The 23,288-nt window shown below is 51.5% G+C and overlaps 1 protein-coding gene across 1 annotated transcript in view; it reads right to left on the bottom strand.

Annotated features, from left to right (window-relative positions):
• The window catches only part of PAK3 (p21 (RAC1) activated kinase 3), a 34,824-nt gene extending 12,259 nt beyond the window's left edge, over nt 1–22,565 (bottom strand). Inside the window, exons 1-6 of the mRNA XM_027877455.1 lie at nt 22,391–22,565; nt 13,661–13,761; nt 7,296–7,449; nt 4,934–4,971; nt 1,712–1,846; nt 301–463 (exon numbers count right to left, since the gene is read on the bottom strand). Of these exons, the coding sequence (XP_027733256.1) occupies nt 301–463; nt 1,712–1,846; nt 4,934–4,971; nt 7,296–7,449; nt 13,661–13,761; nt 22,391–22,565 (766 nt within the window). The remainder of the gene's footprint in view (nt 1–300; nt 464–1,711; nt 1,847–4,933; nt 4,972–7,295; nt 7,450–13,660; nt 13,762–22,390) is intronic.
• Between the last annotated feature and the right edge of the window lie 723 nt (nt 22,566–23,288).

The following is a 23,288-nucleotide window of genomic DNA, read 5'->3' as shown; positions in this document are numbered from 1 at the left end:
CAGGTGAGGGGTCAGATTAGTTTGCCGAACCCTGAACTACATGATCTCTGAGGTCCCCTCCAGCTCTAAATCTGCGGCACTATGACCTCTCTAGGCCTCAGTTTCGTCATCTGTAACATAACAGGGAAGCTGATTCCGTCTCTAAATCCCATGACTCTATGGCCCAGCTCTGGGAGCCTGGGATGCTACAAAGAGGAGGAGGTTGGCCCATTGAGGGTGTTACGAGCTGAGTGACAAACATCAGTTCTTCCCCACCCCCTCCAGCCAGAGAGCCGGGGGGAGGGGGGCCCGAGCACTCACTCAGCTTTTCCAGGATCTCCTCATCGGTCATCTTGGACTTCTTTCTCTGCCGGTCGGCGTTGCGATACAGAGTGTTGGAGGGGGAGTTCTCTGCCGTGGGGGCAGACGCCTCCTTGGGGGGAGCCACTGGCAGGGCGGCGTCCATCACAGAGCGCGTGTAGATCTGAAAGACACGCAGAACCGCCATGAAGAGACGTTTCCTGGGAAAGCAGCTACTGGGCAAAGGAGTGTGGTAGACTTCACACGCTTGGTCTCAAGTGGTCTGGCTCTGGAAAAACGTGCTGACAACCAAGGTGGTCTGAGGTCCCTCCTCCCAACTGGTGATCTAGGGGCTCGTCAGCCTTTCCCTCATCTCTCATCAGAAAGGTGGTGGACTATGGGCGTAGAACAAGGCATGACCTTATTGGATTGACTCATTTTGCTAAACTGTACTTGGCAAGGTTTGGAGGGGAGGGAGCGCAATGTCCATCAGGAAGTGATAACTATGGAGGCAGCTAGGTGGGGCAGTAGATAGAGCACCAGCCCTGGAGTCAGGAAGACCTGAGTTCAAATCTGGCCTCAGACACTTGATACTTACTAGCTGTGTGACCCTGGGCAAGTCACTTAATCCTAACTGCATTGCCAAAAAAAAAAAAAAAAACAACAACAACAAAAAAAAGAAAAACACTAAGAAAACTTTTTTTCTTTTAAAAAGAAAGATATGCTGGGTCAATAGCGCCCCCCTCAACCCCTTTCCCCCAGGCCCTTATTCTTACCTCTCTAGGAAATCCCCAAGTTCCAGTCTCTCTGCCTCTCTCAAGCCTCCCTGATCTGACATGGTCTGGCCTGGAATTCCAGCCCTTACAGAATCCTTCCCAGGCTGCTCCAGCCCATGCTGACCCCTTCCCTTCTCTGAACACCAACAGAATCTGAGTTTGAACACCTGCTAGCTGTGTGACCTTGTCAAAGGCACTTAACATCACTTGGCCAACATTTCTTCATGTATTAACAAGGCATTTACATGGCATCTCTGATTTGTGGCCTCAGAGGAGGAAGTTAAGAGAGGATAACCACCAAAGTGACCAACAGCCCACATCTGAGTGTGGCAATGACCCTGAGCTCTCACTCTCTTCCAGAAAGCCCGTGAGGACAGGCCCAGCAAGGCCCAGGCTAACCAAGGACAAAGAGGCTCCCCTCCCCCACCCCCCAAGAGCTGGGGCTCTGCATTGGTCGGGGGAGGAACCAGAACGGTCCGGAAGAGCACTTGGTGCCACTGACCTCTAGTCCAGCTTCCTGTGGAGTGAGGGTACAAGACCCTTGAGGACATGCCACAGCACGTTACTTACCAGCCCTCTCCCAGTGAGTACCTCCCACAGGCCCGGGCACACAGACGGTGCCCAATCAGGGCTTTGGACAGCTCAGGGCAACTTACAGATTTTGTGTGCTCGGGGCGCGGCGCAATTACTGGTGGGGGCTCATTCTCCTCCTCTTCCTCCTCTTCCTCATCTTCATCTTCTTCTTCAGACACCGGGGGAGCCAAGGGAGGTTCTGAAGCTGTTTTGGTACTCTACCAATGCAAACGTTATCTAAGTACTCAGTATGAAATCATTCCCTATCTTTCTTCTTCTAATAGGGGCAATTACACATTTCAACAGACATGCTGGCCCATAGGCAGGAATTTTTGCAAAGAGATTGACATGTCATTTTAACATTGGATTCAAAATATAGAATTAAAAAACATCTGAGCCAGAAGGGGCCTTAGAGACCCCCAAGTCCACCCCCTTCCCAATGGATGAATCCCATTCCCCAATATGAGACACGGTCTAGAGCAAGATTCGAAGAACTACAAATACCTAGGTACAATGAGGTACACCTGGTCTTTCACAGTTCATAGAATGAGAGATTGTCAGAACTGGCAGGGACCTCATGTTACAGAGATTTGTCCAAGTCAGTGCCAGGTCTCCTAACTCCTACTTCAGGGTTTGTTCCACTGCAACATGTGCCCAAAGTACAGAGAGAGGCTAAATACAGAGCTGAGAAACAACAGAGCATTGAGACAATTAAGTAAACCAAACACGTTAAGTTAAAAGGGAATTTTTTTCCCCTGAAGGAACCAACACAATTAATTGTCTTTGCGTTTAAAGACAGCAAAGCTATTTGATACGGGAGGCAGCACCAGGAAGGAGAAAAGAGTCCTGGCCTGGAAGCCAGAAGACTTGGGTTTTAATCTCATGTCTGCAATTATGGAAATGACTCGGGACAATAACAATATAAAGCATCATAATAACCTCAATAATAAGCGGCATTCTTATAGCACTTTCAGATTTGCAAAACGCTTTACAAATATGATCTCATGTCCCCTCCCTTGGTCTCAGTTTCCTCCTCTGTAATATGAGAAGGGTTGGACCAGAGGGTCTCTGAGGGCCCTTCTGTGTCGTGTTGGACAAACTCCTCTGCCATGTTTTCAAGGTCCTCCCCAGCTCGGGGTCCTGCCTTGCCAGCCTTCTCTCCTCCCCCTCCCTTAGATGCACTCGGTGCTCCAGCTACACTTAGTCCCTCTCTGTTCCCAACCCCCCCCACCCCCTGTGGCCTCTAGTCACCTCCAAGAAGCTGTCACCTGTCTCCCCAGGTGGTCACGCCCTTCCTCTTCAGAGATCGCTTAGTTTTGTGTCCCTCCAATGCACACATTTACTAAAGGAAATTCTAACTCTCCAGGCTTGTGTTGAAGCACCATGCCTTACCTAACAAGAGCTGGCTTTTACAGAGCTCTCAAAGACTTGCAAAGCATTTTAACAAATATTTTCTAAACCGACCCTTTCGACAATGCCATGAGGCAAGTACTACGGGTACAACTATCCCTATTTTACAGATGAGGAAACTGAGGCTACGAGAGATTGAATAATTTACCCAAGGACACACTCCTAGTCATTCAGAAGTGGGACTTGAACCCAGGTCTCCCCAACTCCTGGTCCAGTGACCTTGCCTCCACAATCACACTGCCTCAAAATCTGGCCTCTAACCCAGCTTGGGGGTCTGCACAGAGTAGGCACATTGTCATATTGGCTGAATGAATGAATGACATTCTGTCATTCTATGAACCATGAAAGGTCAGTGAGTGGGGGTACCTTGTCATACTTAGGTGTTTGTAGTTCTTTCAATCTTGCTCTTAATTGTGTCTCACATTAGTGAGCAGGACACACCCATCATATCAGCAAGAAAGTGAACGAGATGGTCTCTCGGGCCCCTTCTAGCTTAGCCATCCTCTGGCTATATGGTTTGATTCCAATGTTTACCTGAGCCTTCACTCCCTCGGCAGCTGAGGTATCCAGGTAACAGAGGGAAGCTGGTCTTGGAATCAAAGTCTGCTGTGGATCATTGACAATAGCATCTTACCCCAGAGTGGCCACAGCCGCGGTTAAAACACATTCGCCTCCTTAATATGGGCCCTGATTCACCCCTAAGAACTGCATTATCACCATGCACTGGGGCTGTGAGTTTTGCAATGGAAATCAAACACATGCAAAGATGTGAAGGGCTGTTATGGGGCAGAGGAATCAGGCTTGATCTGCTTGGCCCCAGAGGGCAGAGCTAGGCCCAAAGTGGGCCCAAAGTGGGCAGGGGGAGCTATGCAGGGAGAGAGTTTTAGTCAACCTCAGGAAAAACTTCCTAACAATCAGGGATGTCCAGAAATGGGCCAGGCTATGCCAGGAGGTAGCGATTTCCCCTTCACGGCCGGCCAGCCGACCACCTATTGGGGATGCTCGGCCCTAGGTGGGAGGTTAGACTGCATGACCTCTGAGGTCCATTCCAACTCTGACAGTCCTGGGTCCTATGATAAACAATGCAATAGAAATAGGAAACAAGAAACGTGAATTTGTCAAATGCACTCAAACACGCAGGCTCTATTGAGGGCTTGGTAAACAGCCGCGGTAAGCTGGCAGCAACCAACCCAGGGGTGGCGGGGTCCCTCTGGTTGCATCTGGAGGAGGCCAGAACATCAGGGTGAATCCAGGGACATCTCGAAGATGCTCTGGCCACAGTATGACCACGGCCCAGCCCCGACGTCCACCACGTGGGGATGATGGAGACGGGGGTTCCAGCCTGGATCTGCCAGGCTCGGTGCGTAACCGTGGAGAAGTCCCTTCTCTGTCTTTGAGCCCCTCCAGTAAGGGGGGGGGTCACCTCAGGAGAAAGATGGGGTATCATGGCTGTGCCAGACGGCTATGGTACACAGACCCATTTGTTTGGTTCAGTCGCTTCCCTTTATAACGGCAGGGTGGGCGGGGGGAGGTTCTCTGTAGGGCTTGTTGGGAGGGGCCGGTGATGTGAAAACATCAACCAAAAGTCCCCTGAAAATATTACAAGATAAAATAAAGAAGTCGGACTAGACCGTCTCTAAGGGCCCTTCCAGTTCTGCCATTCAAGGCCTCAGGCATGGCAGGTCTGCAAGGTCATCAACCCCTGGCTGAGAAATATGGATGCTCCCAGGATACATGCCCCCGTCTGGGCCTCACGGACTCCCTGATCGGACATCCTGATCGCTAAGGGTTTTCCAAGCCCAGCCCTATGGTCTCTGTGGTTCTACACCTAAAATCTTTTGTACCCGTCCCAGCAGAAACGAAGATGAGGCGGAACAGTTCCAATGGTCGCTTACCGAAGGGTGGGCTGCTAAGTATCCATGAGCACTTCTATCTGAAAGGAGCAAAAACAAAGCAGAGACACCACTGAGCCCCTCTCCTCTGCAGAACCCCAGGACCACTACTGCAGGCCCCGCCCATGATTCAAGACCCACAATTCAAAGGCAACCAAGGAAAGGTGCCTCCTTATCTAGTGGGGAGGGAGCAAAGGGGGAAGTAGGATACACAACAGGTGCTTAATAAATGATTTTTCAATGTTGAGCCGAAGAGGGCAGAAGCAGGAGCCATGGAGGGAGGGTACAGAGGGGCAGGTAGGTGCTGGATGTCAGCAGGAAGCTTTCAGCTGTGAGAGCCATCCCCAAGTGGCCTGAGCTGCCTGGACAGAAGCTTCCTGCCCCCCAAGCACTTCCGGGGCCTAAAGTGCTGATCGGGAGGGAAGACCCTGACCTAAAGACTCTGACATGCCCACTTCAGCTTTCAGAGACTCCTGGGCCTGCTTGGCCCACCAGGAGGCCAGGCCACATCAAAGCTTCCTTCACTCCACTGAGTATGCTGAGAGGGGAGGGAATGAGCCTCCCTCTGCCACCTCAGCTGCCTCTCACAAAGATGCTTAGACTAGGGAGCTGGAGCTGACCAGCAGCCCCAAGGCCAGCGAGCGCGATCCCCAGCTGAACGCACACAGCGACTGACAGGGGGGAGCGGGCCGGCCCACTCGGCCTTCTGAGCTCAGCGCCACTTAGAAGGAGACGGTGCTTTTTTGTAATGTGGAACCGCTGGCCAGCTTCCCCCATTCATGACTCCTGGCTCTTCCTGAGGGTCAAAGAGAGCCAACCAGCTGAATCCCTCCTCCACGGGAGAGTGCCTCTGGGCGTTCCCTTCTCCAGGTTCACCAGCCTCTGATGGCCTGGTCCTCTCTCCAGCCTGCTGTCCTCTTTCCTTCTCTCGTCACCCCCAAGGGTGACAGGGATGTGCAGGTCTGCAGCAGCAGGCTGGGACAGAGAGAAACAGACACCCCAGGCCGGGAGAACAAGGCAAATGGAAAAGGCAGAGCCAAGAAGGCTGCTCCATCCCAGCCTCAGGAACAAGCTGGAGCCCCTGAGGCTGGAAGAGCTGCGGATCGGAGTGTCTCAAGGGGGCATAAAGGAAGCCAGGAGAGCTCTGCCATGGATTCAGGGGACTGATGCGCAACCAGAATTCCTGTCCCTCAGCAAAGTGTCAGCCAAGGCCAAAGTGTTGGCTTCTTTCGCTTCATGAGGGTTGTATCAAGAAGAGTGGTCATCACTGGGGAAGGACAGTGATATTGGGGGGCAGAAGAACCAACAAAACCTTCCACGTGAGTCCCCAGAGCTGCTTGGTACCCCGGACCTTGCCCCGTTGGGGTACATCCCTGGCCAGGAGGACCTCATGAAAGGGCCTCAGGAGGGGCTCTGAGAGAACTAGGGCCCCAAGAGGCTCCTCCTGGTCAGGCCTGTCTGTCCTCTGCACAGAGACAAGAAGAGGCTGCAGGCCTTACTACAGGGCCAACCGGCCACCCTTACTCTTGAGTCAGCAAGAGCAGGTCGGGGACCTTGCACCATCTCCATCTGTGCTGGGGGCCCTAAGCCCAGTGCCAGCCTTGCTCACTGCATCACAGAACCTCAGAGCTGGAGGGTCCTCAGCAGCCAGTCAATCGACCTCACCCCCCAAAGGAATCCCCTCAGCCACAAGCCCCACAAGTGGGCACCCAGCCTCCCCTCTCCACACACCCAAAGGCAGTCTGGGTCCTGCCTGCCTGGGGACAGCTCTCATTGCTAGCAGGGCTCGACATGGAGCCTCCAATTTTCCTCTGCAACTTTCCCCATTTCTTCCGGTTCGGCCCCCAGGGCCCTAAAATGGAGCCCCAGAGAGGTGAAAGGACTAACCAATGCCAGGTATGCATAGCAGTAAGCCCAACTACCAGATCCCAAGCCTTCTGACCCTGCTCTCAGGAGGAGGATGGCAAGCTGGGAGCCCAAAGCCATGGAGAGAGGGAGAAGGTGAGGGCCCCACCTTGGAGGCACGGCCTTATGTTGCCAATGGAGATAGGAGGGCCAGGAAGTTCACTCTGAGCTCAGCAGAGGACACTGAGGGACCAAAGCCAGGCCTGTCCTTACTCTGGAGAAGAGGAGGCTGAGGATTCCCCCCCAACCCTTACCTACTCACCTAAGGTATGTCCTCACGGTGGGATCAGGAAGGGAGGGCGAAGGTCCCTTTATAAAGCAGCCAGCCCACGGAGCCCATGCCTTCGCCGCCTTCTGCCCCCCCCACACTATTTCTGACTGTCTCCCTCTACCCCCAGGGTCCTCTCAGCAGGGTACCCAGACCCTGGCTCCCCAGACTCGCCAAGGAGAGGCTGCTCACCTCCAGAAGTAAAGCTCATGTACTTCTGGTTGTTGACGGTTTCCTTGGAGTCATAGAACTTGAGGACGTCCAGCACGGCCTGTGGGTTTCTCTTCTGCTCCAGCTTCGTGATGTTGGACGTCTGAAGAAGCCTTGCCCACTGCTCAGGGATTCCCTGCAGAGCAACCAGGGGGACTCACCGTTGTCGTCGCCACCGTAGTCATCGTCATCATCATCATCATCATCATCGTTGCCATGGTTCTCCTCATTGCGACCCCCACCAGCAGCGGCAGCGGCGGCAGCAGCGGCGGCAGCAGCAGCGGCGGCAGCAGCGGCGGCAGCGGCAGCAGCAGCGGCAGCAGCAGCCATTCCAAGAGAGAAAGAGTTCCGGGCTCCCAGAGGGTGGCCCGGCTCTGGGCACCTTGGCTCGGTTGGCTTGGGAATGGGGCGCAGGAAAGCCAGGGGGCAAAGGGGAAGGGCAGGGAGTTCCACGGTGGTCCTGAACCCATGCCAGTCCTGCTCTTTGGCCAGAGGGCCCGACCCCAGCTTCCCTCTCTCCCCCTTCACCCCTCCCCACTCCCCGTCCCCCCTCCTCTAACTCCTGCCTCAGAGCAATGACGGGGTGGGGTGAGGGGGCCCCAGGCGGCTCTGAGCTTAGAATTAGAAACGGTACAGCCAAGGTCAAAGCCATACTGAAAGCCTCCAGAGCCCTGCTCACTGCAGTCCCACTTTGGGGGACAGACGCTGACCCGCGCCTCCGGCCCCTCGGCACACCGGGTGAGGCCACACCGGCAGCCCCAGCGAAGGGAAGGATCGCTCTGCCTTGACGGACTTTGTTACAAGGGAGGGCTCTCCGGGTGGGGGGGGGAGGAAGGGAGCGATCGCTGGGGAGTCGCAGCGCCTTGGTTTGAGAAGAGCGTCAATAAAACGGGTTTGTAAAAACATCACAGCTGCAAAGCAACTCAATTCAATTCAATAAAGATAATTATCAAGCACCTACTATGTGCAGGGCCCTGGGCTCAGTGCTCGGTCTCCCCATCTGTAAAATGAGGGGTTCAAACTCAATGGTGAGCAGCAGATCAGAGGACTAGAGCTGGAAGGGACACAGAGGTCATCTCGTCCAACCCTGTCATCTTACAGAGGAAGAAACTGAGGCCCAGAGACAGAAAAGTGACCTGCCCAGGATCATGCTAGTAGGAAGTGACACAGCCGGAATGTGAAACCAGGCCCAGCTAGAGGGCCCGCAAGCCTGTCCTAGTCCTCCTTCTCTGGGCTGTCTCGATTTCCTCCCCTGTAAGATGACAGGGCTGGACTAGATCATCTCTGAGGCTCCCTTCAGCTCCGACACGCAATGACCTCTGACCCTGGAGAAACCTGTGCCAGGGAAGGAGAAAGGGAGCGATGGGCACCTCCCAAGTTTAGCAGCTCTGTGCTTCTCCAGAATCCAAGAGCGTGCGAGCTGGAAGGGTGCTTGGAGATCATCGAGTGCAGCCCCTTCATGGGACCAAGGAGGATCCGTGGCCCAGCCCAGAAAAGCGACCACCAGCCACCAAACCAAACAGGGAGTCTCACCGCTGCCTGCGTTCTTATCATCCGGGATGTAACTCCTCAGATCCTACCCTGACCCTCCTCTCCTTTTCTCGATGAGGAAACTGAGGCCCAGGGAGCTTAGGTGGCTTCCCCAGCTCCAAGGGAGCGGAGGCAGGACCAGTGCCTCTTCTGCCTGACCTGATGATAGAGTAGGCCCTGAAGCCCAAAGCAGGCAAATGATTTGCCCCAAATCACCCAACTGAGAAGCCCAGCTCTGCCCACCAATGCTCCCCAGGCCCCTTTCCAGCTAGAAGATGAAACCCAAACAACCAACGCCCATGAGAACAGGGTGCATTCACGCACACCCTTGGCCAAATCCTGCTTCACACCATCAGTTCCCACGCAGCAGATGGTCAAAGGGTAACTGTCTCCCTGGCACATGTAAACAAATGTTGACAAAATCATAGGTACTTGGCGCTGGCAGGGACCACCCCCTCCTTCCCAGAGGGCATCTGATCCACTCTTAGCTAAGCAAGAATCTCCTCTCCGGCATCCCCACCCTATCCTCCACTTGGATACCTCTGGGGATGGAGAACTTACTACCTTATGAGGCAACCTAGTCTCACTTGTGGATTGGCCCATTCTAATGGCTGGGAAGCTTCTCCTCACAGCATGCTGCCGTTTGCCTCTCTGTCTCTGGCCCTCCCACCTGTTGCTCCTAGCCTTACGTTGAGAAAGCAAAAGATGTCTTTCTTCCATGTGGCCGGCCTCCAAACACTTGAAAACTGTCCCAAGCCTTCCCTTCCCCAGACTAAACAGGCCCAGTTGTCTTCATCCTCAAAATGGCATGGACTCCAGGCCCTCCCCCAGCCTGGCTGCCCTCCTCTGGACCCTCCTCTAGCTCATCAACATCCCTTCTAAATAGCAACAGCTTCCAGTTCTGACCTGCCCAGGGCAAAGGATGCCAGGCTTCTGGCTCTCTGGGAGCTGGGCCTCTCTTGATATGGCTGCCCCATCACAGGCTGCTGACTCATGGTCAGCTGGCCATCCACAGCAGCCCAAAGGCAAAACCATGACTCTGACTGGACCCCTTAGTAAGGTAGGCTGGGAATGGAAAAGTCCTTGGCACTTAAAACCAGGCTCTGGTAACCCTCATCTCGAAACAACCCAGGGGAGTATAAAGGCCCATTTCCCGCATGGTAAGACCAGAGAGAAGAAGGTATCAGCACAGCTTGCAAAGGCAGTCATGTCTCCAAAGAGAAGCCTCTAGCAGCCCAACTGATTCCACTGGCCTGGCCTTGCCACCTTGTCCTGGAATTCAAGGCCCCTCCCAATTGGGCTCTGAGCCAACTGCGTGGTCCGCCACTCTGGTTCCTGGAAGTCCGCTCCAACACCACCCCCAATTCTACCTCCCGCCTCCAGGCCTCAGCTATCTCACTCTGCCTGGCAGAAGCCCTCTCTTCCTTCATGGGCCTTCTCTATGAACTCCTCTGTGAGCCTCCTCCTTCTCTTGCCCTCTCCTCTAGCTGAAGGGCTTCTCTCCCTCCTCAAATGCCCTCTGACACTTTGTGGCATAGGAAACCTTCCACCCTGTAGCACTCTTATCAGCCTGCAAGATCCCTGAGGGCAGGCACTCTCTCATTTCTCATCTTTGTAACCCCAGCGCTGAGTACAAGGGCTTACACACAACAGGTTTGTTGACTTGAATTGAGTTGAGCCGTAATGCCAACGCAGCCCCCTACCCCTGCCACCCCCACCAGCCTTGCTCTGAGCACAGGAAAACGATCTTCTGGCTAGGTGCCAACCACTCCCTCAGATGCTAATGTCAGAAAACCCAGACCCAAAGCTAGGCACCCACGTGGGTCCCCAAAGGAGGGTTCCAAGCTGAACTGGTGGCAATAAGCTAGCTAAAATGCCAAGTTGCCCCCATTCTCAGCCTAAGACAGGCCAACTCTCAGGGCCCCAGGGCTCAGCCAGACAGTTTGGAGGAAAACACAAGAGTATGTGTGACCCACAATAAGGCCTGATGTCTCTAGAGGGCTTTATAGTTCACGAGGTACTTTCCAGACACAATCTCATTTGAGCCTCCTGATAACCCTGTGAGGTAGGTGTTATTATTCTCCCCATTTCACAGAGGAGGAACTGAGGCTAAGAAAGGAAAAGTAACAGGCCCAGACTCACACAGCTATGAAGGCTCCAAAGCCTAAGTCTTCCTGGACCACCACCATGGCTGCCACAACCCACTGCTGCCAGCTGACCCAAGTCTGCTCCTAATCTGACAGAAGTCTGACCCTGAGAACTGGGATGATCCCATGAAGGCCCACAGGAGATAAGTCTGGGTCCACAGAATCATTGGGCCCTCCTGATGGGGCCCCAAATTAGGACAGCCAATGGAAAGCTAGGCTTATGTATTACAGTGTGGCATAGTGGAAAGACTTTTGGACTTGGGACAGTCAAGTCTTGGATTAAAATCTCAGCTCTGACCTTTACTTGCTGTGCTACCCTGGGCAAGTTATTCCCCCTCTCTGGGCCTCAGTTTGCTCACCTGTAAAAAGGAAAACTCTCAATGTGCTCTCCTTGCTCAGGCTGTGGTTCATAGTACTTTCCAAACCTCCCAGGGCCAAAGGTAAAACAGTTCTGCCACCAACTTTTGGGACCATCAGAATCAAGTTACAGAAGAAGTGACTGCCCTAACAAAGCAGATAGTAAGCAAGCTGGGAGGCCACTAGCATGGCGGGCCACCCCCACCCTCCCCCCAGCACCAGCACCCAGCCAGGGGTCCAGCTTAGCACTCCCGACACCAGAGAATAGCAGACTTGGACAGCCAGAAGGTCCCTTGGGAAACCTCTGAAGGTCCAAAGTGCTGCGCCCACTGCGGTCTGGGGAGGTGGACACTAACCGAGGCCAAGCGAAGGGATCACACAGCCAGGAAATGGCAAAGGCCAGAGCAAAAGCCAGGCCACCTGACTCCAGGTGCCATCCATGCTGCCTCTCTCTGGGAACTGGACTGGCAGTCAGGGGCCTGGGTCCGAGTCCTGCTCTGTTGGCTATCAGCTGAGGGGCCTGGAGGAAGGTTCTTGCCCTCCCTGGGCCTGTTTGCTGTTTTTAAAGTAAAGGATGTAGGCTGGATGAACTCCAAGACCCCTCCTGGCAGTAAATCTACAATTGTCATGACCCCTTCTGATTCATTCCCTCCTACTGGCAAGGTCTGAAGAGCCAGATGATAATAATTCTAACAATAGCTTTCTCATTTCTGTATTGCTTCCTCACAACACTCCCAGGAGGTGGGTGGTATGGGTACTATCCTTCTCTAACAGATGAGGAAACTGAGGCTCAGAGAAAGGAAGGGACACAGCATCCCAGACTGGCAAAGCTGGAAAGAACCTTTGCAACCACTCCAACCAATTCGAATGTCTTTGGCATCTTCTACTTTGTGTGGGATGGACATCCAGGCTGCTACCTGTGCCACTGAAATCATTCCCCTCCTGCACAGCCCAGCTTGGATACCTCCTACTCCATAAAGCTCTCCCTGATAGCACCCCCAGCAAGCTCCAACATTCAGGCTACTCCTCCTATTCACTTACTAACTTGGCTTATTGTCACCTTGTGGCCACGTCTCCGCTTTATCTCCCCTTAAGGTTTTTAACAGGAATTAAGTCTCCTCAGCTTTAAGGTTTTTAACAGGAATTAAGTCTCCTCAGCTTTAAGGTTTTTAACAGGAATTAAGTCTCCTCAGCTCCATTTTCCCTTGCTGGTCCTAGCAGAGGGTGTTACACATAATGAGCACTTAATAAATGTGAACTGAATTGACCTCAGTTTACCCATCTGCAAAATAAGGGGTTTGGCACTGAGGTCTGTTCTCGCTCTAAGTCTGTGATAATATGAACTAGACACAGCAATCCGGTGCTTACTGGGATGGAAAGTGATGGCCTGTTTCCCTGAGCATCTATTTCCCGGCACCTCTCTCCTGTCCAGCCACCCACCATGCAAAGATACCAGGCCCAAAAGTCATGCAGTCGCTTGAATCTCCTCTTCTGTTTGAGCCCCAGAAATATCCAAGGAGGGGCCAAGACATGTATCTAAGACTGTCTAGAGCAGAGGTGGGCAAACTCTGGCTCCCAGACCAAATCTGGCCCACCACCTGTTTTGGTTTGGCCTGTGAGTTAAGGATGGTTTTTACATTTTGGTATGGCCCACAGGCCACATTTGCCACCCCGTGGTGTAGAGCCTTTTGGGTAGGAGAGCTGTTCCATGGAAGGGAGCAGGCAGAAAGAACAAGAGATGATGGGAGAGGACTGTGGCAGGCCCAATTTTCAGCCAGCAGAAGGAAGAGTTGTCTGAAAATGGAATGGGCTCCCTTGTCCTTGGAAGGATGGAGAAGCCATGATTTGAGGATTCCAAGCTATACTTGGAGGCACTGGCAGCTGGCAGAACAGCAGAAGGCCATACCTTGGAGCTGTCTCCCTGATCCACCCCTTCTCATCGATGGACGGATGCTTTCTCCCTATCTCCTGGCACCATCCCTGCCACCTATAAGCCTACAAAGGTTTCTTCCATCCTGAGGTGGGGGGGGGGTGTGGAATCCTCCACTTGGCCTTGCATCCCCCAAGCTATTGTCCTATATCGGCCTTCTCCTGCCCTGCCAATTTCTTAGCATCCTCTAAGACCTTATCATTGTCTAGGTGCCTCCACATCCCCATCTCCCATTCACTTCTCAACCCGTTTCCAACAAAGTCCCTGCTATCACGTGGCCCGGACTATTATGGGGGATAAACCAAAACCCAGGCAGTTCAAGTTCACAGTGAGGTGTGCTCTGAGAAGGGAGGGGAGCAGGAAGATGGGAAGGAATTACTTACGGTGAATTCCCCAGTGACGGCATCAAACCCCACATGGATTGTATGCTCAAAATCGGAAGGAAGCGAGATCTCTGGCCTTTCCTTTTCTTTCTTCTTATTGGCTAAAAGAAAAAAAAAGAGAGAAAGGCCAGGGGCTGACTGTTGGTTGTGATCAAGCAGCACCACAAACTCATAGGCTAAAAGGGGCCTTAAAACATGGATGATTGAAACCTGGAATGCCATGAGAGGAAGGAATCTAACCAGGAAACCAAAGGCCCAACTGGGAAATGACTTGCACAAGGTCACACAAGAAACAAGTTTCTCTGGTTTGAATCTGATGACATCTCTGACCAGGAGGATTGACCTTTACCCAAGCCAAGCAGTCTTGCTGTTAAAAATCACTAAAAGTAAGAAGTTTGCGAGTCTCTAAAGATGAGTCTTTTCAGCATAGCTAAAGATTATTATCATAATCAACTCTCTGACTCCTCAAGTCAAGGTAGGTCTGTCTAGAGCTTTGAATAATAATGGTCACAGACTCTCCAAGTTGGAAGGGAGTTCAGAGGGCATCTCTGATGAACCCCACCTGACCAAGAATCGCCAGATTGATATCTCTCCCCCTTATAGTCTCTTCTCTCTAGGTTTTCAGGATACTCCCCACCCTGGTTCTCCTCCTCCCTCTCTGACCCCTCCTTCTCAGTCTCCTTTGCTGGATCCTCCTCCAGATCACGCCCTCTGACCCTAGGTGACTCCCAGCACTCTGTCCTGGGCCCCCTTCTCTTCTCCCTCTATGCTATTTCACTGGGTGATCTCCTCAGCTCCCACAGATTGAATGACCATCTCTATGCTGATGATTCTCAAATCTACCCATCCTGCTCCAAACTCTCTGCTGACCTCCAATCTCACATCTCCAACTGCCTTCCAGACATCTCGAAATGGATGTCCAGTAGACAGCTTAAACTCAAGATGTCAAACACAGAACTTACGATCTTCCTCTCTAAACCTGTGGATGTCAGCTCTGCAACACCTCTCAAACATGCCCCCTTCACTCTTCTGACGCTGCCACCCCCCACCCCCCCGATTCAGGCCCTCATCACCTCATGCCTGGATTATTTCCATAGCTGCTGGGGGGTCTGCCTGCCTCAAGTCACTCTCCCTTCCAATCCATCTTCCATTTGGCCACTAAAGTGATTTTCCTAAAGTTCAGGGCTGATCGTGGAAACCCCTCCCCCCAGTCAAGAAACTCCAGTGGCTCCCAATCACCTCCAGGAACAAATCCAAAATGCTCTGTTTGGCATTCAAAGCCCTTCCTAAGCTGCCCCATCCTCCCTCTCCAGTCTTTCTACACTTTACTTCCTGACACATTGTCTTCAATCCAGTGACACTGGTCGTCGGGCTGTTCCATAAACAAGACCCTCCATCTCTCAGCTCCCCGGATTTTCTTGGGCTGTCCTCCATGCCTGGAGTGTTCTGCTCCAGCTACTGACCTCCAGCTCCTGAGCTCTCTGGCTTCCTCTAAGTCCCAGCTCAAATCCCACCTTTTCCAGGAGGCCTTTCTCCATCCCTCTTCATTCCAGCATTTTCCTTCTGTTAATTATTCCTATTGCCCCTGGGTAGACAGCTTGCTTTGTATATGTTTGGATGCATGTTGTCTTTCCCATTGGATCGTAAGCTCCTTGAGGGCAGGGATTGTCTTTTGCCTCTTTTTGTATGCCTAGCATTTAGCAGGTGTTGAATAATTGTCTATTGATTTATTGAAATGTCTGAGAATGACAACAATAACCCTCCATCCTCAGTGGAGAAAACAGCTCACTCAACCCTCAAGCATCCACTGCCCAAAGCATAGAGGCTCCAAAGGGCCCCACTCAGGCATCGTTTGACAGCTCCCCACCCAACCCCACTTCCCCCTCAAGGTTTTGCATCCATCCCCTTTTTCTCCTCCCTCCATTCCTTCCTCCCCCCAGAGTCAGACTTTCCCTGCCTTCCCAGGTGCCAGTCCAATACTCTAAGCCAAGATATGGACAAATGTTATAGGCACACCTCAAGGCCTTGGTCCCCCTAATTCCTATGCCACACACATGCATTTGAAAACAGGAGACGAGAAATTCTACTCATGTGGTCTTTCTGTTATACCATAGAAACTGGTATTAATTAGATTCAGTCACACAAATGCTCAGCCCATAGTCTGGTATCAAGTGGAAAAAACCAGAATGATCACAAGTCCTTTTCCTATGTTACTCATTACATTCTACAAAGCACATTCCTCAAAATACCCCTGTGAGGGAAACAGGATCAGGATTATTATCCCTATTATCTAGATGAGGAAATTTGAGTCTCTGAGTCGGAAAGTGACTTGCAAAGGGTCCCCCGGTCACTAAGTATCCAACTTGAGATTTGAAGTCAGCTCTTCTGACTTGAATACAATACTGGCCCACATACAAGTTGCCCTTCCTTGGCACCCTTCACTCCCTGCCAAATCTAGCATCTCTATAACCTGAGGTCTAAAGTCGGGGCTTAAATTGTATTAATTTTCAAGAAGGCAATGATGATAAGGAACAAGCCATCTGTATCTGAAATGAAAGAGCTGTTCCCTCAAAAAGATTTCACAGTAAAGATACATGCAATCATGAGTGTGTGTATGTATGTGTGTGTGTGTGTATGTGTGTGTGTGTGTGTGTGTGTGTGTGTGTGTTTATAATGAATCCTCCACTGGAATTTTCCCTCTCCTAATTCAAGTGGGCTTAAGCTCTGCCAAGCCCTGTGGAGCTGGACAGACTTTGAATACAATCCACCAATGGTGACTGGTGAAGCAGGCCAGCCTGGGCCTGAGAGGCTCACTACCAGAAGGCCGATCCTCAGAGGATAAGGTTGTTTTGGCCATAGCAACTCATGAAACCATCCACTGAGTCCTAGAGGCTCTGGCCTAGATTGGTGGAAGGACCCATGCATGGACCTTTTGAGATACTGAAGCATGGAACTAATAAGGTAAATGTTAAGTACTACACTAGGGTGCCAAAAGATCAGTTCAGGGGCTGCCCCCTTGAAGCAGCCTACCCTGAGGCACGCCCCCACACACACCTAAAAGTGTGCTCTCCCTCAGGTATGGCTACTTACTCCTGCAGGACACCAAGCCTGTCCACATCCCCCTCTGGGGAAGTCTCTTCTCCATAAAAGAAGGCCTCAGGGGTCCTCCCAACACCAGGATCTTGGGATTTTCCCTGGCACATTTAGGCTCAATGTCTCCTTTGTCCATGCCATTCTCTCTTCTGGCCAAATTATTTGTTCATTCATTCATTCATTTATTCACTCATCAAACAGTTATTAAGTACTCCCGCTGGGCAGAGCCCTGAACTGGGCTCCAGGAGGGGTAAAAAGATGAAATAACTTGATTTCTGCCCTCATGGAACATAGTCGAGAATGGGGGGAGGGGCTTCAGTCATGAAATCAGCTAAAGTGCTTACCACGTACAGAACCCTAGGAGCTCCCTGAAAGAGACACAAAGTATAGAAAGGACTCAGTCCCTGCCTTCAGCAGCAGGTGGGAGACAGGATCAACACAGATGGCTCGGGAGTACAACATTACATAATTAAGTGTCAGGCACAATGACCAGTCCCGAGTTCAGAGGCCTGATGCTGAAGTGTTCCTTCTGGGAGACAAGAGGAGCTGAACAGAGCACACTTTGCAAGATGTGCCCCATGTGTTGATGGGTTTGGAATAACTGTTGGTCTTCGTTACTGTCACAAGGTGTTTAATTGGGGGGTGAGGGTAGAGTCATTAAGAAATAAAGATCACATAAATAGGGGGCAGGAAGAAAACGCCAAGTGGACTTGGGAGGTGCAAACAATATTCTATGTGCAGTCCAAAGGGAAAGGCTGTTACTGGCCAGGGTGAATCAGGACAGGCTCCCCGAAGAAGGTGGGAGTTGCGCTTGAGACGATGGGTAGGGATTCCAAGGTGAAGAAGGGATGGAAGACATTCCAGGCATAAGGAAGAGTATAAGCAAAGACAAGAAAATGGCTCACAGGCCACAGAGTACTCTGGTGGAGAGGGAGCTTGGAGCCCATGGATCGAAGGAATCTAAGGTGCTAAAGCTAGGGATGTGGGAAAGCGCCAGACTTCAGAGCAGCTGACTCAGTGGGCAACAAGGCACTGCTCGAGAGTCTGGAGTGTCATGGCCACATCTCTGCAGAAGGGAAGGAAGGCCTACCTCACTCACATGTATATACAATGATGGAAGCTCCCAGATCAGAGGTGGGGAACCTTCGGCCTGGAGGCCACATGTGGCCCTCTAGGTGCTCAAGTGAGGCCCTTTGACTGAATCCGAACTTCACAGAAGGATTTGTTTGTGGCCTGTCCTAGAGGATCAGCAGGAGTGAGATTGGTTTTCATCTCTGCAGAGCTTTTCCACAATCGTTTTGGTCCAAAACTATCATTTCATTTCAATGCAAATTACCAACTATTCAGCATCAGGTGTCTTTTTTTACACCTAGTAGGTAATTAATAAGTGTTGGTGGGAATGGAATGAACTCTGGGCTTGGTCTTGACAGGTGGCCATCCACCATCTTGCACTGGGGGAAAGACTTTTGCTGTTTTCTCCCCTGGGGCCACCTAGGCCCGACTTCTCCTCCCCTACGATTACCCTTAGGGGTCTGAGCTCCCAGGGGCCACCAGTCTATCACACTCCCAAGACTCCAACCAGATTGGTGCATGTTGGCAAAGAAGATTAATCACTTGTGACCTACTGAGCTCCCAGATGAAGAAGAAAAGACTTGACGTGACCAGGAAATTGCAGAGTCAGGGGACAGAGGCCAGGGTCACTGGATGGAAGAGGGACAGAAGGCATCAGAAGACTGGGCTCATGGGAGGGCACTGCATTACGAAGACATTTAAAAGTCAAACAGAGGACTGTACAGTTGTGATGAGCGCAATAGTGAGTTAATGAGGGAAGTATAAAAGGATTGCCTTGCTGCAGTGAGGGCCCAGTTGAAATTATATAACATAAATTTTTAGTGGACCCAGTTCTGTTCAGCAGTACATCAGTAGAAGCAAAAGCTGTCGATGGTGGCAGAAATCCAGGGTCGGGCCTTGACAAAACCTGATCAGCTACAGGGCATCAGGGCAAAGGACTTGAGGGTAGAAGATGGTATAGAGTTAAACTGGTGCATCAAGATATGGAGAGGATCAGAGTACAGGCAGTGAAGGGGTGAAGGCCTGGGCAAAAACTGGGGGATAGAGGAAATGGAGGTCACAGGGAGGATAAAGAATAGAGGGAAAGATGGAATGATAAAAGAAAACAACCTTATGATCTGATAAAGGAATTTCATGAACATGGAGGGAGAACATTGTGAGTGACGCAACATCAAGGGCATGACCATCGTTGAGTGCAGTACAGGCAGGGTGGAGGAAGAGGTCATGTGAAATGAGCAAGTCAGACAACTGGAAAGTTAGGCCAGAACTAGAACAATGGGGGGACGGCAGAGAAATACCACCTCCATCTAAGGAAAACCTGCTAACATGGAGATCAGCTTCCCCAGAGTAGGATGGGCTGCCTGAGAGGCCATAGTTCCCCAGCGCTTGAGTGCCCCATGGAGAATCTCAATGACCCTTTGTTATGGTACGGTTTGCAATAGGTGCCCATCTAAACTTCCCTCCTGCTTTGAGCTTCTGAGGGGTCATAGGAGGCAGGTTTGGGCGTGAAAGAGTGAAGAACTTCCTATCACTCAGAGCTGCCCCACAATGCAATGGGCAATGTCTTTGGAGGGCGGGAGTCCCCTACAACTGGGCCTGAACCCCAATGACAGGTTGGACTAGGCTTCTCACGCCTCCCTGCTCATTTCTCACATCACTATGACATCGGTGACGGAACGGGAAGGGAAGCCTCATTTCTTCTTCACCCCTTTTTTTATCTCCTCTTGAATGGATATGTGCCTCTGAGCACAAAGCAAGGGACCGGCCTCCTGTCCTCCAATGAGCTCTCCCTAAGTGACCAGCTCTCATCTTAGATGTGGCATAGTCATTTACATTATGGTTGTGTCCTTGTCTGCTCCTTCTTACAAGACTATAAACTCCTTGAGGGCAGGGACTACGCCTTATACATCTTGGGGGCTCCTCCTCTGCTAATAAAGTACAAACTGGGGCCTAGAGAAGAGATGACTTGGGGTTTGGGAATGGGGGATGTGATATCTGAGGTGAGGGATTAGGCTTTGCACACAGTCAGCATTTCATAAATATTTGTTCAAGTAATGGGTAAACGCATTGAGTGTTTGCCTAGAGAAGACGAGGAGGGTGGCCCAAACGGTAGCCATTTTTGAATATCTCAAGAGCTAACATGGGGAAGAGAAAATAGACTTGGCATTCTAGGACCAAGGATCTGGAACTCCAAAGGCCCTGAGAGGCCAACTAACCCAACTCTTTACAAGGCAGGAAACCGAGGCCCAGGGTGGTGAAGTGACTTAGTCCAAATTAGAACATGGGTTCTAAGTGGCAGAGCCAGGAGTCAATCCCAGGTCAGATGTCAAAGCCAGCCCTGTTCCACCCCTTTCCACTGTGCCAGTGTCTAAAGAATGTGCCAACTCGGGGGCAGCTAGGTGGTGCAGTGGATAGAGTACTGGCCCTGAAGTCAGGAGGACCTGAGTTCAAATCCGGCCTCAGACCAAACACTTGGCACTTACTAGCTGTGTGACCCTGGGCAAGTCGCTTAACCCCAACTGCCTAAGCAAAAAAAAAAAAAAAAAAAAAGAATGTGCCAACTTGCATACACAGCACAGGGCTGGATCCCTGGGCATCACACACTATCACACTATACTTCCTCACCTATGTTAGTGGTATAAAGGAATAAGCATTGATACAGCACCTACTATGTGCCAAGCATTGTGCTAAGCACTTTTACAAATATGATCTCGTTTGGAATGTAGGGGCTGCTACAATCTCCATTTTACAATTGAGGAAACTGAGGCAGACAGACGTGAAGTGACTTGCCCAGGATCACACAGCTAAGAAGTGTCTGTGGCTGGATTTGAACAAAGGTCTAGGCCCAGCGCTCTATCTACTGCTCCACTCAACTGCCCCCCCCCAATTTAGACTTAGCGCCCTCTACAAAACATATAGAGCATGCTGGACATGGGCCTGGCACTTGGAAAATTCACCCAGCCCCTCATGGGACCAGCTCTCTAGTACCAATCCTACCACTCCCTCTTCTCCCAAAGCATCTCACTAGAAAAGAGGGGTGCCCTGGGGAAGGAAGGGGACACTTTGAAGTCAGTAGCTGTTGAATTCATGTTTGTTGAATGAACGAAATGAATGAATAAATGAACAATCCCTGGGGATTCAGACACCCTTGGTCACCCTCCATCTACCCAGCTCCCTGTACCCCATCCACACCACAACCTAACAGGACTCCCTGTTTATTGAGGTGTCATGTCACGAAGAATCAGAAAGAGCCCTGGATAGGAAGTAAGGATCCCTAGGTCGGAGGGACCTGACTTCTTGCTGTATAACCAGGGTAGAGGGGGAGGGAATCTCTTCCCTTCCCTGAGGCTCAATTTACTCCTTCTGCCCTGATGAACTGTATGGCCTTTGGCAAGCCCCATCCCTAGCCCCTGGGTCTCAGTTTCCCTACAAATGAAATTATCTCTACATTCCCATCCGGATCTGACATTTTAGGAGTTGGAAGGAGGAAAGATAATTATTCCTTAAGCAATGTTTGTTGAAATGAATTAAATTGAGTCATATTCTCTCATTTAATCCTTCTAACAGGCAGAGAGAGGTCAATTACAACCTTGAGGGCAGTGGCGACATGGTTCCTGGCTGAAATGCCAGACGAAGCCATCTTGAAGAAGGATTGGTCCCAGAGGACAGAACTTAGGTTGAGTGGTGGAAGTCCCCAAGGAGGAGAGCTCTTCTGAATGGCCAGGGTCTGCCTCAGGAGCGAGCAGTGATTGGCTGCCCGTCCCTGGAGGGCTCCAAGCAGAGGCAGCTGGAGAGGGGAGGAGCCTGGTGGCCATGGCCAGCCTTGAATATGCAGTGACCACAACCACAGAAAGGTAAAGACTACAGAAAACAATGCAAACCAAACACTGTCTGATCATGACTGCCAAGCTTGGGCCCTGAGAACAACTGAGGAAATGTGGCAGAGGTGGGGGCCTATGGGTACAGAACATCACACGTACTGTCAGCTTTGCTTTGCGTTACTTTGCACGTAAATATTTCTTGCCGGAGATGGCTGAGGGGGGGGGGGGGGGGGGGGGGGGGAAGGGATATATTCAGAAATGAATGTGATACAAAAAATATTTTTAATAAAAAAGATAAATTTTAAAACTATGCCATGGAGGGACCATAGGATTTCAAACTAGAAGGAATCTTCAAGTTCAACCCTTCATTTTGTAGAGAAGGAAACTCTGGCCTAATATAAGGGGAAGTGACCTGCCCAAGGTCACACAGGTAGTCAGTTCCCAAGGCAACATTCAAACCTAGCTCTCTGGACTCCAAACCCAAAGCACTTTGTATTCTGCTCATACTTGCCATAATCGCTATCTCCATTTTACATTTGGGGGAAACTGAGACCCTGTGAACAATGTCACCCGGCAAGTGTTAGAGACCAAACTGGTAGTCGAGGCTGGGCCTCTCGTGTCCCCTGTGCCAAACCTCCTCTCACAAAATGACAGAGCTGCCGTCCTAGGTCAAAGCCCAACCTACCCGCCCCAGGAAACCCTGAACTCACAAAGACAGAAAAGGGAGCAGCCACCAATACGTTACTTTTATCTCCTCCTCCAGGGAAGATGGAGCGGAGCCGGGCTTTCCTGTTCTTCTCCTCAGGGGCCACGGGCAGGGGCTTGGAGGTGTGGTTGAGGGCCGAGGAGTCACGGTTGTTGCTGTTCATTCTCAGCGGAGGAGCCGGGGGCTTCTCCTCACTATCTGCACTGTCAGACATGGTCAGTGGGACCGGTACTGCACAGTCTCCTGAAAGAAGAGGGAAGAGAGTGAGTTAGCCACAGTGTGTCAGAGCACAGAATGCCAGAGCTGGGGGCCATCCTCGTTGGAAGGATCGCCGGGTCGCAAAATGTCAATGCTGCAGGGAGGGGCCCAAAGAACTCTGACCTTCCAATGTCAGACCTGCAGTCCGACCTTGTTACTTTGCAGATGAGGCAACCGAGTCACGGAGAGGGAAACGTTCAAGGTAGAACCCAGGTGGGTGGGCAGAATCCAGCTGGGACTCCCCTCTGCACGGCCTTCTGTGGCCAAGCTTGTCTTTGCTGGCGCTCCTCTAACATTTGACGACTGCCCGAGCAGTATCTGCAAACCCAGCGGGAGCGGCTGGAAGGGCCCTTCCTGCTGAGCCTGGATCCGAGCCTAGATACCCATAATCCTAATAAGAGCTCCCGGTTTTATGGTTTCCAAAGCACTTGACTCAAAATGAGCCTGCAAAGGGATGGGGGGAGGCAGGTCCTGTCTCCTGTGCATAAAAACCTGATGAAAGGGCTTTGCCCAAGGTCACACAGAGAGGAAGCACCGACAGCAGGATCTGAGCCCACATAGGCCCGACTATGTGGACAACCCCAAAACAGCAGCACACAGAACTGCAGAGCAGGGAGTGATCTCCAAGATGGCAGCCCGGCCAACCTGGCCTTGAATGGGGATTCCCTCCCTCTAGAAC

The sequence above is a fragment of the Vombatus ursinus genome, unplaced genomic scaffold (genome assembly GCF_900497805.2).
Source record: "Vombatus ursinus unplaced genomic scaffold, bare-nosed wombat genome assembly UNPS02004268.1, whole genome shotgun sequence".
NCBI classification, from domain to species: Eukaryota; Metazoa; Chordata; class Mammalia; order Diprotodontia; family Vombatidae; genus Vombatus; species Vombatus ursinus.
Note: the sequence above shows the minus strand (reverse complement) of the source record. Positions and strands in the feature narration are given on the sequence as shown.